This window comes from Ranitomeya imitator, chromosome 7 (assembly GCF_032444005.1).
Source record: "Ranitomeya imitator isolate aRanImi1 chromosome 7, aRanImi1.pri, whole genome shotgun sequence".
NCBI classification, from domain to species: Eukaryota; Metazoa; Chordata; class Amphibia; order Anura; family Dendrobatidae; genus Ranitomeya; species Ranitomeya imitator.
In genome coordinates this window covers 206023554-206041340 of record NC_091288.1, presented here as the reverse complement: position 1 = coordinate 206041340, position 17787 = coordinate 206023554, and the positions used below count along the sequence as shown (strand labels likewise).

Below are 17787 nucleotides of genomic sequence, written 5' to 3'. Positions count from 1 at the left end.
GCGTGACTGTATTGGTTAATGCTCCCATCATTTGCATGAACATCAAAAAGTTTCCGAAAAGTTGCAATAAACCTTCACGTGACTCTTTATTGCAAAATGGCCGCATTCCGCCATCCCACCCATCCTTCCTGTGCCGCCATCCCTCGCGATAACGGAGTTTGTTCACTTCTTACTTCTGCAGAAGGACAAGAGGGACACCTCTAACTTTGACAAGGAGTTCACCCGTCAGCCCGTAGAGCTCACCCCCACGGACAAACTCTTTATCATGAACCTGGATCAGAACGAGTTTGCCGGATTTTCGTACACAAACCCGGAATTTGTGATCAATGTGTAGCGGAAGGAGAAACGTCTGACGGGAACCTTCAGACCCAACCAGGATCTGGTGATGCCAGTGGGGCTGTGTTCCAGGGCTCTCAAGATTTTACTTGGGCTAACATAAATCACTCTATATGCAATGAAGGTGGCCCAGAAACCAGGCGGCTAGGACATCCTCCCCCAAAATAACATATCGTTACGTAATACAAAGCAGAGCAGATGTAGCAGAGCCGAGTTTGTCACAATTCATTGGGAAATAACACCTTTTTTTTTTTTCTTTTTTAATATATCTTGATCCATTTATCTGCTATGGAGATTGAAACATCCGGAAAAAAAAATCTGGCTGCCTGCAGTCACCACTAGGGGGAGCTGTTGTTCACACATAGAACTCAAGCAGTAAGCGGCGCCCTCTAGTGGTGGCTGCAGGTGAAAAAATGTTCTGCAGCACTGACCACTACAGATATATATTGATGAATGTGGAGAAAGATGGAGAAGTGCTTTCATTTCTTTTTCACGACGCGAATATCACATAAAGTCTATGGGTTGTGTCTGCTATTACAGCTCTTCACCTTTAAAGAGAATTGGACTGGGCTGCAATACCAGACGCAGCCTGTAGACAGATATGGCGCTGTTTTTTGGAACGAAAACAGGGAATGTGTAGTGGTATAAGTGAGGTCTGTCGTCACGTTGATTACCGCCCATCTTTCCATAACACACATATATAGCTTGGTATAGGGGATAATTTCCGGATTGCTGGGATCGCCATCAATCTCAAGAACCAGCGTATGAATGGAGCGGTGGTTGATTATGGTCATCAGCTCCATTCATTCTTAACGGGACCGCCGGAGATGGTCGAGGCAGCGACCTGCTAAAAAAGGAATGCAATGCGCATGGTCGACTTTGGCGCCATTTATATGAGGTTTTTGGGGTCTGGGGGGGTCCCAGCAGTCAGACGTCCAGCGATAGGGGATAATCTCCACACTTGGGAGTTACCCCTTTAAGGAAAGGGGAGTAACGATCACAGAGACGCATCCTATTTGTATGTCCATTAGGAAGGCGGCCATCTTAGGCTCTGGCGTGATGTCAGAACGGTGCAGTGTATTTACAGCCAATGACGGCTGTTTCTCCTGCAGCTCCTCCTCCCCTCTCACAGCAGGCTCTTATGGGAAAGGTCCAGCATGGAGTTAGTGTCTGGTATCAGTTCTGCCATTTTCCATTGATGGAGGCTAGCTGTAGTACCGCATACAACCTCTGAATAAGAGAGGCGCTGTTTCGGGTTCTATTTGTGGGCTTTCTAATTAATAATCAGGCCACTTTATCATCCGGCACAATTGATAACTAAAGCCCAATTTTTCCGCCCTGATAATCATCTCTTTAGGGGCTGATGGGTGATGAATAGCGGCTCAGGCCTAAAGCCGTAAGAAGCTTTCAGCCTCCAGACCTTTAAGACTGATTCTGCCCATCCATGATATCTTTGAAGGAAGCGTTATTACACAGCGCCACTCCTGGCAGCAGGCTGTGTCTGGTACTACAGCTCAAACCACCGGAGGGGGGTATAGGTGTTTTATTTTATTGGGGGCAAACATTCAGATTGAGCAGGGGTTGTCCTAGCAGGGCGTAGCCCTCTTATGATGATTTAGGGCCTCATTCAGACGTCAGGTTTTTTGCTATCCTGTTTTTCGTGTGAAAACTCTGACAAAACACTTGTTCACACATTGCAGTTTCGCAGCTGAAAAATAAAAACCTCAGCGTGTGACAATACCTGCAAAGTGAGATTTTTTTTTCCTTGCAGTACGTCAATTATTTCAGCTTTCAAATTAATAGGTAAAAAAAAAAAACGCAGTAAAAACATGATTTGGGTGCAGAAATTCCTACTGCGCATATTCGGTGTGTACGTGCCCCCACGCCCATCATTTCGGTCCCGCAAAGTGTTATGATATAAAGGGACGATAACCTCCTCCTATTCATTCTATTACTCTGTTATCAGTTTTTTGTTTTTTCGAAAAATGTCATACTTCTCCACTTTTGCACCAGTTTTCATAAAGCCACAACACATTCAGCTCTGCTACATCCTGCACGACTGCCCATCGGTGAGAATACGAGCATTTTTTAAATTTTTTTTATTAATATAGTCATAATTGATTATCAAGAATGGGCAGAAGTGAGCGGGGAGGTGATTATCTCCTGCCTGAGCTCTTATGTAAGACCTGGTCGTGGCAGATTTTTTTTTTCCCTCCTAATGGAAGTGTCTGAGAAGTTTTATTGTCCCCTTAAACACATTAGCTGCTCTGATAAGTCTGAATTGCACAGGCCTCGCAGGGGCCGCGGACCCCCCCCGCCCCACATATCCCAGTGGTATCTGCCTCTCGTTCCGAGCCACCAATGGTGAAGGCAAGGAGGATTTCTGCTGTGATCGTGTTCCCGTGGTATCGGCCGTTCGCACGCTTTGCCCGGGGAGAGTGGCCCCTAGAGAAGGCCGCCCGGCTGGTGAGGGTCATAAACTCACATCCCCTAATTCACGTTCTGGTAGGTGTACACAACTCCCCTCCATTCCTCCACTCTTATGTAATAACTACCAGGGAGGCGGAGCCTAAAGTTAGTACTGCCCACGAGGAAGCAGAGCGGAACCAAAGGAGCTGCAGGCTCCACTGCGCAGTTCCAAGGGGCTGTTTCTAAGTACAGGGTGTATCACCCGTCCAGGGGAGAGTGGCCCCATAGAAAACACTGCCTAGCTGGTGTTGGGTCATGACCTCACATCCCCTAGCTGGTGCTTTTTGATCCCCGCTGGGTCATGACCTCACATCCCCTAGCTGGTGCTTTTTGATCCCCGCTGGGTCATAACCTCACATCCCCTAGCTGGTGCTTTTTGATCCCTGGTAGTAATAGCACAGTCTCCTCTCCATTCCTCACCCCTTTATTTAATATCACTGTCATTAACAGGGAAGCAGAGCCTAAAGTGAGTACTGCCCATGAGGAAGAAGAGAGCTGCAGGCTCCTCTACACAGTTCCCAGGGGCTGTTTCTAAGTAGAGGGTACATTCCTGTCCAGGGGAGAGAGGCCTTAGAAATCCCCTAACTCATTCATGAGGGGCTGGTGCTTTTTGATCCCTGGTAGTAGTTGAAGTAGCACAGCCCCTCACCATTCCTCCACCCTTATTTAAGAACACTGACTCCGCCTTCCTGTTAGTACCGCCCACGAGGAATCAGAGGGGAACTAACAGAGCTGCAGGCTCCTCTCTGTAGTTCCCAGGGGCTGTCTTTACGTACAGAGCTCATCCCCTGTCCAGTGGTGTAGCTATAGCATGTGCAGAGCTAGCCATCGCAGCCAGGCCCCTCGTCAATACACAAAGACCCCAGAATTGCCATGGTAAGTGAGAGCCATGGCTCGGAGTTTGCATTAGGGCCCGGAATCGTCAGGGTATGCGTCTCGGCACTAGGCCTGATGGCGCGGCACCTGCAGACTCCATACTTTATTGATTTTTCAGTGTTACGTGGGCACCATATGGTACAACATAAAGGCAGGTGTCGGTAGAGGGCGCTCCACGGGCTATTAACCTAGGGTTGGCCCTGACAATATTTTTTTATTTTCTGCAGCTGAAGGTCTGCTGTTAGAATAACTTTTGTGCTCCTATGACAGTGCTTCCTGTCCCATTGCTCAGTGTAGGCATAGCTTGGCCTAAAATTAAAAAAAAATCCAGCTTTTATTTTTCTAGCACCGGTATAAAAATATAAACAATAAAACCAGTGACCTTACCAGTAATTTTATCACATCCCATTAGTAGGATTTAGCTTCCAGAGAACCCTTGGGCAGGAAGTGTTGTCATGGGGACGAAGTCAGGTAAAATATGTATCAGTATGGCAATTTGTATGAGACTTTCCTGTTGGTTGGAGCATCTTCAGGAACAGTGAAAACGTACAAGAAAATATCAGATATGCAAGAAATTCCTCTATTTTTGGTTGTTCTGGGTCACAGCTGATTTTCCTATGCACACGTCCCGTCCGGCACACCCCAGTCATCGTGAGCGAACTCGTAATCCTGGTTGAAATTCAGAAGAAAAAAAAATTATTTTATGAAAAATATCACTGTGCCAACTCGCTTTTTTGTTCCTAGGGGGCAGCGTTGAGTATTTACAGAACTTGTGATAGTAAAATAACAATGGTGGAAAGTGATAGAGAACAGAAACTCCCAGCATGTCAGGACAGATGCATGCATGATGGGAGTTGTATTTTTATAGGGAATGTCCATGATGGGGGTATTTTTGCAGCCAATGGCCACCGGTGAAAACGAATGGATTTTGGACTAATATTTAAAGGGACACCAACCTTTTAACTTGGGACCAACTTGGCTCGGTTAAAGATGATCAAGAAATTTGCCACTGATTGATCTGAATGAACGATTTTAGGGGTTAAGTAGATGCCTCCATTTTTAGGATTTTACGTATCCCTTTAAAGCGCTGATCTCTCGCCGCCTGGAGACTGTTGCTTTAAGGGCGGATGAGAATGTTACGTCCGCGGACTGTGCCACATGTCAACTTCCAACTTCTTCCAAAAACTTTGTGTACTTTTGAACGAATACCTGAATTTAGGGCTTGGATTGTGTGGCCTTCCATGTTCACGGGTGGCCGGCGCGGCCATTGTCTTCCATACGTCTGCTGATCTATTTATTCTTGGGCCTCGTGTACAAGATCCGGTTACTGCATGTATGACTTGAAAAAAAAAGTACAAAAAAAAAATAAAAGATCAGTCTTTTAAAATGAAAAAAAAAACTTTTGTCTTTTTTGTTTTTGTTTGTTTTTGTTGTTTTTTTTTTTACTTTTGTGTTTAAAAAAAAATAAAAATCTTCAATGCAAGTCTGGATTGGCACCCAAAAAACTAAAGGGGTGTTTGGTCATGGATAAAAAAAAAAAAAAAAATCACCAATCACGATTCTGGTGTCTACCTTCTCTTGCCATCTAGTCAAAGGACCACTGTAGCCAGTCACTGGTGGGCTGCAGCGGTCAGATGGCACATAAAGCCTCATCTAGCCACGTGACTGATGTGTCCAATCTGTGAGCGGCCCGTGATCACCTGTGGGGGACTACAGAGACCAGAAGGGAGTCGTGAAATATTGAAAATGGACCAAAAGGGAGCTCCGTAAGGTGACTATGAATATTTAGTTTTTTTAAATGGCAGGACAACCCCTTTAAAGAGAAGTCATCATCATAAAAGAAGTCTTAGTGTGTCACAGCTCACCTGCTCCCCCTCTCTTCACAAACGACCTTTTGCACACGCTCATTAGACTCTTCAATACAAAATAAAGGGCGGGACTCTGTTCATTGTGGCTAATGTACATGTGTTATTTCCTGAAACAAAAAAAATTAGAGAGTCTAAAACAAAAAATCCTCATTGACCAGTGTGAAAATTGCAGGATTTTATATTTTTAATGCAGATTGTGCCATTGAAATTTGTTTTAAAAAAATTGCCACAATTAAAAAAAAAAAAAACAACTAATAATCATTTTATAAATTGCCACAATTTAAAAAAAAAAAAACAATTAAAGTATTTTTGAGCATGGGGCACCATATTCTAACTCCTTACAGTTTCCATATCTCGGCTTTCTATGATGAAACGTTATTCTTAATCAGTTATTATAATAAAGATTTTTCACCTTTTTTTTCCCCACTAATCTTCATGTTTCTCATTATGAATCTGCCGCCATTAGGCGAGTATCAGCTCATCGCGCCAGGGGCTTCCACCTCTGAGGGGGAGGGACCATAAATAATTTTCCCCTTTAAATTTGGGGCTAAAAAACATTTTTGTAACTGAGCTTAAAAAATAATAATTCTGAACTGTTTTCGCTTTTCAATTCGCACGGAGAAAAAAAGAAAGTGATAATAGCTACAAACTCTCCTGTCAGCCCATCAGAATGAGTTCCCTGACTGATTCTCAGTTAACTCATTCTGCAGCCAGCAATAGATAATTAAAAAAAAAAAAAAACTATAGAAGGTAAATTTTAAGGAAACGCAATTGCAAAAATGCATGCATTTAAGTATTAAAAACAAAACCAAACACAACCCCTTTGAGAATGAAGCCCCTGGGGCGATGAGCTGGGAACCAAAGTATAAATCTTTATGCAGTGAGCTCCCCCTAGTGGTGGCTGCAGATAAATATAATTTTATTGTATAGGGGAGCAGTTTAGTCCTGGCTCTCCCCTTTACAACGGTCCTGCTGTCTACTATGGTACTGCTGGACAGCTAGTGAGGACCCATCAGCCATTCCTGTGCATTATAAGAACTTCCTACAAAGCAATTTGTAGTAATGTCACATAAGTGCACAATGTGGCGCCACTACACTGCCATTAATGGTCATGAAGGTTGTATTGCATGGTCATGGCGGCCCACTAGAAGAGCAGGGAAGGACCGGATAAGATTTCACGAGCATATGAGGAGAAGACAAGACGAAACATGGCTGTCAGCTCCTCGGCTTCTCAAAGCTGATGTGAAGAAGAGAAGCTCATTAGTTTTGCACGCCGCGACCCAGCTCCGCCATCGTCTCTGACCTTCAGCCGGATTCCCCTGCAGGCGATCTCCTAGACGTTTCATCTGCACAATAATCCTGTTCTACTCATTATTCTTTAACTTTGCCCTCAAAGCATTGGCATCGAATCAATTAAAAGGTGGCAGGAGAAGCCTGCCCGCTCATTAGCCGCTCCCGGCCTCGGCCTCCGCCACTTGTTGCCCCGGTGTAATTGTGATGGCGGTAAGGGAAGGATGCGATAAAAATGTCAAGATCTTACGAGGTTCCTTTATTTGTATTCCCTGGTACCAAGATCCAGCCCCTTATTCTGGAGCGGTGGCGGATGACGAGAGACAGAGCACCAAGTTGTATCCTGACTGGGATTCAGACCAAGATGTCTGGGCCACCCTCTACACCCCCAATAGCTGCAACCCTGGGGGTCTTCATTAATATTCACCCATTTTTCATTTGTAGAGTCCCCCAATAATCAGCTGTGATTGGCTGTAATCTTGGCGGGAATCTGGTACCACGTGTTCTGCATCCCTGCAGTGCCCCCGCAGGAGAAATGAGGGATTACACTGCGCCTATTGATATTGATGTATTATCTATGTAATGTGTAGATCTGTTGGGTTCTCCAGAACACTGAATAGGGACACCGATCCCCCCTCTATTAATTCACAATGAGTTGTTTGAGAAGGGTTTATCTAAATATTTTTAAGGGGGATGTGCTCACAACATTTTTTTTCCATGTGGGTGAAACTGACAAGGTTTTCAAGTGGAAACTAATTGAAGAAACACCAATTCTTTATTTTTTTTTCGGCAAATGGAATAAAAACATCCACTTTTGGGTGGGATTTGCATAAACACCGCCTTTTTGGTCCCGGAACTCCATATATTTGGACCATATAGGCCCTGGGGGATCTTCCTGCCTTGGACTGTCCCTACCCTGGTTGTTTGACTTCTCATAGTCTTCAGAATGGGACTTCAGTAGCTTCTGGCCTCATGCTTTAAGTGGGTCCTCAACCAACCATAGGAATGATGACAGCAGGAGGACGGGAGTGTGCTGACTTTGTAGGCGGCAGTGACCTGTCCATTCTTGATGCATGTCTAATATGGTGCCCTCCAACCTCTCTGTGTCTTCCAACATTCTCTGTCAGTCCATAATGGAGGTTGTAGTCTATGAGCACTATATTAGTTTTAATTATTAGCTTAGGTTTTTATACATCAGGGGAATCAAATGTGAGATGTCCGTGGCCCTGTCGATTGGTGGTCTTAAGGCATCTACATTTTTTTTTTCGGAATCGACTTTTAAGCCGCGGCCTCGGTGCATGCAACTAACGGGATATTTTTCTTGCAGCGCTCTATAAATGTAGGTCTTCCACTGATTACACGGAGGAAATCCTCTTCAATGAGCCATTGACATTATGGGTTTGGAAACCTAAGAGTTAATAAAAGGGGGGGTGGGATGCCGCCTGCTCTGGGATTCTAAGCCAGTTATTCTGATTGACGCTTCCCCTCTCCCTGGTACAATGAGATGAGATTTGCTTTACAATTTCAATCAACTTTGTCGTGGCTTCACTCGGGCAATTTGCGATAGCGACATTTGCATATCCCCAAAAAGCCGGAAAAAAAAATAAAAATTGACGTCATTGTTAATTGTAGCAGAGCTGAGTCTGATATGTAATCATGTGAAGCGGGAGGCAGCAGTAATGACGGCTCCGACTCATTGTATAGGGAGATAATTCCGCTCTATATGTGGGGGGTGATAAGACACATTGGTAAGATTTATTATTACTGAGGCCAAACTTGGCGATTTATGTGGGATCAGACAACCATCCAATGTGTATGGGGGCAGATGATGGCAGGGAGATAGGGATCGGACAACCATCCATGGTGTACGGGGGCAGATGATGACAGGGAGATAAGGAGCAGACAACCATCCATGGTGTATGGGGGCAGATGATGGCAGGGAGAGAGAGATCGGACAACCATCCAATGTGTATGGGGGCAGATGATGGCAGGGAGATAGGGAACGAAAAACCATCCAATGTGTATGGGGGCAGATGATGGCAGGGGAGATGGGGATCGGACAACCGTCCATGGTGTATGGGGGCAGATGATGGCAGGGGAGACAGGGATCGGACAACCGTCCATGGTGTATGGGGACAGATGATGGTAGGGGAGATGGGGATCGGACAACCGTCCATGGTGTATGGGGGCAGATGAAGGTAGGGGAGATGGGGATCGGACAACCGTCCATGGTGTATGGGGGCAGATGACGGCAGGGGAGATGGGGATCGGACAACCGTCCATGGTGTATGGGGACAGATGATGGTAGGGGAGATGGGGATCAGACAACCATCCAATGTGTATGGGGGCAGATGATGGCAGGGAGATAGGGATCGGACAACCATCCATGGTGTACGGGGGCAGATGATGACAGGGAGATAAGGAGCAGACAACCATCCATGGTGTATGGGGGCAGATGATGGCAGGGAGAGAGAGATCGGACAACCATCCAATGTGTATGGGGGCAGATGATGGCAGGGAGATAGGGAACGAAAAACCATCCAATGTGTATGGGGGCAGATGATGGCAGGGGAGATGGGGATCGGACAACCGTCCATGGTGTATGGGGGCAGATGAGGGCAGGGGAGACAGGGATCGGACAACCGTCCATGGTGTATGGGGGCAGATGATGGCAGGGGAGACAGGGATCGGACAACCGTCCATGGTGTATGGGGACAGATGATGGTAGGGGAGATGGGGATCGGACAACCGTCCATGGTGTATGGGGGCAGATGAAGGTAGGGGAGATGGGGATCGGACAACCGTCCATGGTGTATGGGGGCAGATGACGGCAGGGGAGATGGGGATCGGACAACCGTCCATGGTGTATGGAGGCAGATGACGGTAGGGGAGATGGGGATCGGACAACCGTCCATGGTGTATGGGGGCAGATGACGGTAGGGGAGATGGGGATCGAACAACCGTCCATGGTGTATGGGGGCAGATGAGGGCAGGGGAGATGGGGATCGGACAACCGTCCATGGTGTATGGGGGCAGATGATGGCAGGGAGAGAGGGATCAGACAACCGTCCATGGTGTATGGAGGCAGATGACGGTAGGGAAGATGGGGATCGGACAACCGTCCATGGTGTATGGGGGCAGATGACGGTAGGGGAGATGGGGATCGAACAACCGTCCATGGTGTATGGGGGCAGATGAGGGCAGGGGAGATGGGGATCGGACAACCGTCCATGGTGTATGGGGGCAGATGATGGTAGGGGAGATGGGGATCGGACAACGATCCATGGTGTATGGGAGCAGATGACGGCAGGGGAGATAGGGATCGGACAACCGTCCATGGTGTATGGGGCAGATGACGGTAGGGGAGATGGGGATCGGACAACCGTCCATGGTGTATGGGGGCAGGTGACAGCAGGGGAGATGGGGATCGGACAACCACCCATGGTGTACGGGGGCAGGGGAGATGGGGATCGGACAACCGTCCATGGTGTATGGGGGCAGGGGAGATGGGGATCGGACAACCGTCCATGGTGTACGGGGGCAGGTGACAGCAGGGGAGATGGGGATCGGACAACCACCGATGGTGTACGGGGGCAGATGACCGCAGGGGAGATGGGGATTACACATGTTGAATTTACACGCCAGATCCTTCTGTTTTCAGGGAGGATAGATTGCCGCCAGAGGTGCTTGGAACCACTTACGCTGTAAAAACAAAAGCCAAAAATAGTGGGGTTGTGTTTTTTTCCCACTACGTCCCTCCACGTTTTCTCATCTTTCTGTGCATTATATGGTGAAATGGATGGTGTCACGCAAAACTAAAACTGGTCCTGCAAATAACAAGCCCCTGCAGGGTTATATCAGGAGAATAAAAAATTATCGCTCTGTGGAGTAAAAACAAAAGCACAAAAATTGGGGTGAAAAAAAAAAAACCTGAAGGGGTTAAGCTGTCATGCCCGTTGAAATCACATGCACGCTCAGCCAAACTGTGCATGTGTATGACAGGACTAGGAAAAATAGCAGCCGGCTACCTAAAAGGGCACTTGACCTCGGTACCAAGTGCCCGGTGGGCGACAATAGACCATTTTTCCTTGGCCGGGGTATTTAGATACAGGAATAAGAGCAGAAACCTAAACCTTTGCCCCGGGTGAAAGACCGCACAGGCCGATCCTAAAGATGCTCATAGCAACCAATCACAGCTCAGCTTTCATCTCTTAATCTGCTCTGTGATTGGTTGCTATGGGCAACAAGGCCATGTATGAGGCCTACATGGCTGCCCTTACTGAGCTACCATAACTCTGCTTAATTACGGAATGACAGATCCAATTGATAAGAGATATGAAGCCGAAGCGATTACTGGTGGGATGTTCTAATTGGCTTTAATCATAATCCAGCTTCGTTAATCGCTTTTAATTTTTATTAATCAAATATTTATTAAAAGGAAATCTACTTTTATACTCGGTGTCTGTCACTCTCGTCGCCTCGAGCTGCGGCACGTAGAGGAGAAGCATCAAAATAAAGCAGAGATGAGATGAGAGGGGAGAAGGGAGATGATCAGGAGATGGCTGAAGGTGATAACGAGGGAAGGGAAAGCCAGAGACACAGACAGTCGATTCTGATGGTTGGAAGATTTCAGTTATTTCTCAGCTACTGCAGAACCTCTTAGTACACACCTCAACTGCTGCAGAACCTCATAATACAGACCTCGGTTACTGAAGAACCTCATGATACACTTCAGCTTTTGCAGATCATATTACACACCTCAGCTGCTGCAGAACCTCATAATACACACTTCAGCTATTGCAGATCATATTACCTCAGCTACTGCAGAACCTGACATTAAACACCTCAGCTGCTGCAGAATATGATCACACACCTCAGCTGCTGCAGAACCTCATAGTACATAACTCAGCTGCTGCAAAATTTTATAAAACGCACGTCATCTACTGCAGATCATATTACTCGTCAGATGATGCAGAACCTAATAAAGCACACCTCAGCTGCTGCAGAACATCATAATACAGATCTCAGCTGCTGTAGAACATCATAATGCACACCTCAGCTGCTGCAAAATGTTATAAAACACACATCAGCTATTGCAGATTATATTACACACCTCAGCTTCTGCAGAACTTCATAATACATACCTCAGCTGCTGCAGGACCTCATAATACACCTCAGCAGGTTCTGAAGCAGTTAGGGGTCTATTATGATGTTGTGCAGCAGCTAGGGGTCTACGTTGAGGTTCTGCAGCAGATGTTGTGGCTTTTATGAGGCTCCATACCACAATGAGCATTAGATCAGGGTTTTTTGTTGCCAGCGTCTCCGTCTTTCTGGGATATAAATTAGGAGAACGGGTGCAGATAATTATTTCTCTGCATCATCACCGGCGCCTGACACATTCTTCTGCTGCTGACAGTCAGCGGTGACAGGATGAGCAGAAACGCTCAGAGTCTAAGATGAGACAATCATTCTACGGTAACAACTGGAGCATCACAGACAATACAAATTTAAAAAAAAAAAAATTTAAAAAACTGACTGTCACATCCAAACATAGACTATGTGTGAACAGGTGCTAACCTAGAGTCACCAACTCATAAACAATCAAATAAATAAGGCAGCACTCTAGCGCCAAGACTACTCCTACCCCTACCCCTCCACGGAGATATCGATTTTAGTCTAAGAGAGGATTCACAGGTTCCCATACAGATGAAGACTTTATTCTAAGCGAGGATTGGCATTGTTAGGTCCTGGTAAACGAGAAATGCCTTATCGTGGCTACCAGGTACACATGAATTGGCCAATTTATGCGCTAAACTTTTTCATTTTTTCATATTTCTAGTGCAGTAATTAAATTCAATTTTCATGTTTCATGTTTTGGCGCTACAGAGTACTGCCTTATTTGTTTGATCACAGACGCTACAGCGCGCTCCATCACATCCTCTCCCCTACTTGTTATATATAAAGTCGTGTGAGGGCCCTATACATAAATGCCTTGTCCTAGCTCTGCCGTATAGACTGGGTCCTAACGCATCAGCTACTACACAGAAAACTGGGGCCAACAACATTGAGGTCCTTGGGCTGATTACCTTCTTTCCAAATTGGGAGGTATGGTTATGTATTGCATAGTTACCAACTTTGGAGATGGCAATCTAGGGAAGCTTTATTCCCACCCACCTAGGACTCCCCAGTCTAGACCAGAAGCATCCCAGTCGTAGATAGCGCTTGAGTAAACCCACCAGTTTTGATATTGCAAAAATAGCTCTGACTCCGGACAGTTGTATTATATAGAAAGGAGTCATGCTATTTTTCTATTACCCTAAGCCACATCCCTAATCTTACCCAGTCTGTACTATGTACCCACCTAAAATAGTGCCCCTGATCGGCATTTGCCAAGAATTTTCCAAATCTTCATGCAGAACCCCAGCAAATTAGGGGGGTCCCATACAGCAAGGGAAAGATTACATGTCGACCCTGTCCAAAAGTGGACCTTCCAGAATGGGCTGGTGGTGTTACCGGGAAAGTCATAGGTGCTCGAGGATGGTAAGTACAAATCCTTTATGGTACTCCCCCCACAGAGTATAAAGACCCCTCCACACAAAATATGATGCCCCCAGCATTATGGTGCCCACGCCAAGCCAACAAGATTACCAAGGAGAAGAACTACCAAGCCCCATTCCCCCAATGAATGGGTCTGTCCCGATGCAAAATCTTTAACAGGGTCCCCTCTACCAAGGGTATTTAGAATACTGGGCCCCTCTGTGCCCCCTGTAGTTACCCTCCTGGCTACAAGCGTGACACACTTTAGGTGGGTTAATAAGTTCCATTTGATGAGTCTACAGTCTCATGGACACTGGGCTTTACAGACCTGGGAGGGGGGCTGAGATTTTAGGGTCTCTCCTATGTGGACTCCATTATCAGACTCGTTCCCCTCCATCCTCGAGGATGCTCATCCACTGCCCTATTTTGTTTCTTTATTACAGTGGCCCTGTGGGTACTTGTTTTAGTTCATGCACGATTGTATAAATCTTGTGCTGGCAGAGTTGCTGATGTCGGCAGGCTGATTATTGAGAGGCGGACGTTGTAAATATAGCAGCCCGGGATAGAGATTCCCTCCGAGCTCTGATGTCAGACAAGTATATTTTACCAATTTTATTTGTTGCCGCCAGGTTTGACAGAGCAACGGAAGAGATGCAGAGACCTTCTCTACTGGTGGAGTAGGCTATAAACTTCATTTTGGGAAAAAAAAAAATAATTGCCACAACAGCAGCCTAAAAAGCTACAAAGACGTAACCCTGCTGTTGTCTTCGGTCAAAAACGACCGACCTTGAACTTCAATATTCTTTAAAATATTCAAGATGCAGCTCTGAAACCCATGGCCGACCGACCCATCCTCATTTAAGTCAATCAACCACAAGTTTCAGAACCGCATCTTGAACACCCCAAAAAATACCAAAGTTCAAAATCGGTCTCCCCAGACCGAAGACAACAGCAGGGTTTTAAAGGGTAACAATTTTTGAGTCCATCTTTTTGATGAGAGGGGCTGATTTTTGCGAGTAAGGGGCTTTAAAGGGGACATGTCGGCTTTCCTGATATCTCAAAATGTTCCAGTAATTGTTATTTGATTGTAAACACAAGTATTTACTAAAACTAATATATCAGCAGCGATGAAAGGTCCCTCGAAGGGCAGAAAAAGTCTGACAAATAATGTCGCTGTAGCGCCACCTATGGTATAGGGCAGATCATTAGATCAATATGGCCACAACCCATCATTATTTACTGTTTTACATGATTCTTTACTGTTAGGGCAGTGAGAATCTGGAATTGCTTGCCTGAGGAGGTGGTGATGGCGAACTCAGTCGAGGGGTTCAAGAGAGGCCTGGATGTCTTCCTGGAGCAGAACAATATTGTATCATACAATTAGGTTCTGTAGAAGGACGTAGATCTGGGGATTTATTATGATGGAATATAGGCTGAACTGGATGGACAAATGTCTTTTTTCGGCCTTACTAACTATGTTACTATGTTACTATGTTATTATGGAGAAGATCTGTGAAGAACGGTGGAATAAAGGAGGCCTGGGTAGGACTACAGACTGCATGATCTAGATCGCAGAGTGTCGGCGCGACCTCCTTTAATGAAGGGGTAAGGTGATGATTTCTGAAAGCTTTAGTCGCCGACTGTCGTCATCTTCACACCGGCAGCCGTGTGCTGCAGAATATTTTTCCTATTGTGCCTGCCCACGGTCTCACATTTACAGGAACAGATGGTCGGAGCAGAATATTTAACTTTATTATAAAATATTATTTATTTTTATCACATAAATGAGCAGCGTCTCCCGCTGTCACGCGGCTTGGTATATAGGATCGAGGTCTGTTAACGGCCGTTGCCTAGCAAAGAATGTCACAATCGGTCGGTGGAACCTTGAGGTCTTCTCTTATAGATAGAAAAGAAAGGGCTTGCATAATATTAGTCTGCGGCACCAGCGCCTCCGGTCCGAGCTGCAATGTAGGGGCAATGTCTCAGCATTGGACGGGCCAAAGACATCAAAACTGAGCTTGAAAAACTCTACTGTGCCCCAATGGTTCATCCTGCTGAGGTGACCCATACTGGAGATCTCCTGGTGTACGGAAACCTGAGCCGGCAGTGGCCCCTTGACCTTCTGGGACCCAACAGAAAATCCATTATTTTCCATTGCTCAGACACCACTAGGAGCACCACTGAGACCTACAGAAGTTGGACAGTAGTGGCTAGGCGGTGGTGTCAATCATTGGGGGCACCACTACCATCCGATCTTCTGGGACCCAACAGAAAATCCATTATTTTCCATTGCTCAGACACCACTAGGAGCACCACTGAGACCTACAGAAGTTGGACAGTAGTGGCTAGGCGGTGGTGTCAATCATTGGGGGCACCACTACCATCCGACCTTCTGGGACCCAACAGAAAATCCATTATTTTCCATTGCTCAGACACCACTAGGAGCACCACTGAGACCTACAGAAGTTGGACAGTAGTGGCTAGGCGGTGGTGTCAATCATTGGGGGCACCACTACCATCCAGTTATGGAGTGTGGGCACTGTGTTTTTTGGTGCCACTCCACGTCAAAGCCCACCTCCCATAGATCTATCATGGGTGTAACAATGGTGCTCCTAGTGGTGTCGGTTAATTTGGGGTCTCCTATGATGCCAGGGCCTGGTTACATCATTAATGGAAATATTACTAGCTTACGGCAAAGCTGCCCAGTCATGGACTACAGTTTACTGAAACCAACCTCATCTACGACTCCGACTACTCCCCCATGCTTTATACCGCAGCGCTGCACACTGGCTGTTCCAAAATCCGCAAGCTGATATCCATTACAGCAAGGAGCGGACGGTTATGTAAATGGACCAGATTAGTGGATCGGGCCCTCAAGATCCGTTCTGCCCATCGATCACTTCTGCACTGCGCGTTTCGGTGTCTGCGGATACACAATGTCCAATAAAGCGCCGTCACGTTCATGCTCTGTACATATTACTATTAGAAGAGCCTATTATATGGACACCGGGTATTAGTCATGGATGGACAATGGAGTCGAGAGAACAGATCACTCCTGATCGCAGAGCGATCCGACCGAAGCCAACGCCAAGGATTAGAGTGAGCGACCAAGCAGGTTTCTATATCTGCACACCTACTCATATGTCAGAGGTGGTCTCATAATGAGGTTCTATCAGATTTGAAAAGATGGCTGCTTACTTCCAGGAACAGCGCCACTCTCGTCTATAGACCGTAAGTGGTATTACAACTGAAATACTGCACTTCTAAACAAAGGCTATAGATAAGTGGCGCTGTTTCTAGAAGAAGGCCACCATGTTTTCTTAATCTCATAAATCCCTTTAAACCCAAAAAATAAACAATTTGCCTTATTCATCGCATTGACCTTAAAGGGGTTATTTCCCATCTTCGTAAATGGGTATAGTCGGATAGTGCTGGTAGATACAAGCACTTTTGCGTTTTAAAGCCTATTACAATTTTCAGCCGTGTTTGAGATATCAACACTTTTCTTTTCAGCTCGTTGCCTTGGAGACCGACCACTGCTGCTGGACAGCAGAGCTTGCTCAGTGCTTAACTAGCTCTTTTCTATTGAGCTTGCAAACACTGTTTTGAAGCTGGACAGGATCGCTGGAGTGCGCTGTTATCTCCTAATCCCGGCTTGCTGCGGCACAGTGCTTATGAGTTAGACAGCAGCGGTGGTCGGTCTCCTAGACAACGAGATGTAAACAGATAAAAAGTGTTAATATCTCAAGAACGAATGTAAATTTTAATTAACTATAAATTGCAAAAGTGCTTTAATTTACAAGCTCTATCCATCTACGAGGAAAGGAATAACCCTTTAAACGAGAGGTACAAAAAAGCCCACAATTTTATTTTATTTTCTTTTACTTCCTATATGATGATATTACAGATTGGAGCTTCAAGTGTCAGGCCTGTAACAACAACGATGACGCCATGACGCTGCGTCCATGCAGGATCTGATAGAAGCCCGCTAAAGCCTGATGTTAGATGGAGTTTCCCTTTAAATAATTGTCTGATTTCATCAGCTTTTATTTTTTTATATATATTTTTTTTTTGCTAGGTAGGGGTCCCAGAAGCCCACCAATCCGCAGATGCTTACTTTAGAAGACTCCTTTAAGAGGATGCCCTTGACTTGCTGGTCCTTGAATTTAAATTCTGGGCCTATTTTCCGCCGTAATGGCTGCATATTACACATGTAAATATTCTGCAGCGACGCGATATTTCCGCCACTGTCGCATTTCATGGAGAGATCACAGCAATTTCCTGGTGTTCGCCCGCAATGCAATGAGTGAAAAATGCCATAAAATCTCCGGCGATCCGCACACGCTTTACAGCACAGCGTCGCAAAGCTGAAATGATATCAACGGTGATAACAAATAGGAAGAGGACGGGT

The 17787-nt window shown here is 45.9% G+C and overlaps 1 protein-coding gene across 2 annotated transcripts in view; it reads left to right on the top strand.

The window, feature by feature from the left end:
* The window catches only part of PRKCB (protein kinase C beta), a 133824-nt gene extending 128744 nt beyond the window's left edge, over positions 1-5080 (top strand). The window contains exons 17-18 of one of the 2 annotated variants that reach the window (XR_011314727.1): positions 182-664; positions 742-5080. Coding sequence is in view for 1 of the 2 variants with exons in the window: in XM_069734541.1 (XP_069590642.1) it covers positions 182-334 (153 nt within the window). In the remaining variant the exon portion in view is untranslated. Of the gene's footprint in view, positions 1-181 lie in introns of both variants that reach the window. The other variant, XM_069734541.1, reaches the window with a different exon arrangement.
* The last annotated feature ends 12707 nt before the right edge of the window (positions 5081-17787 follow it).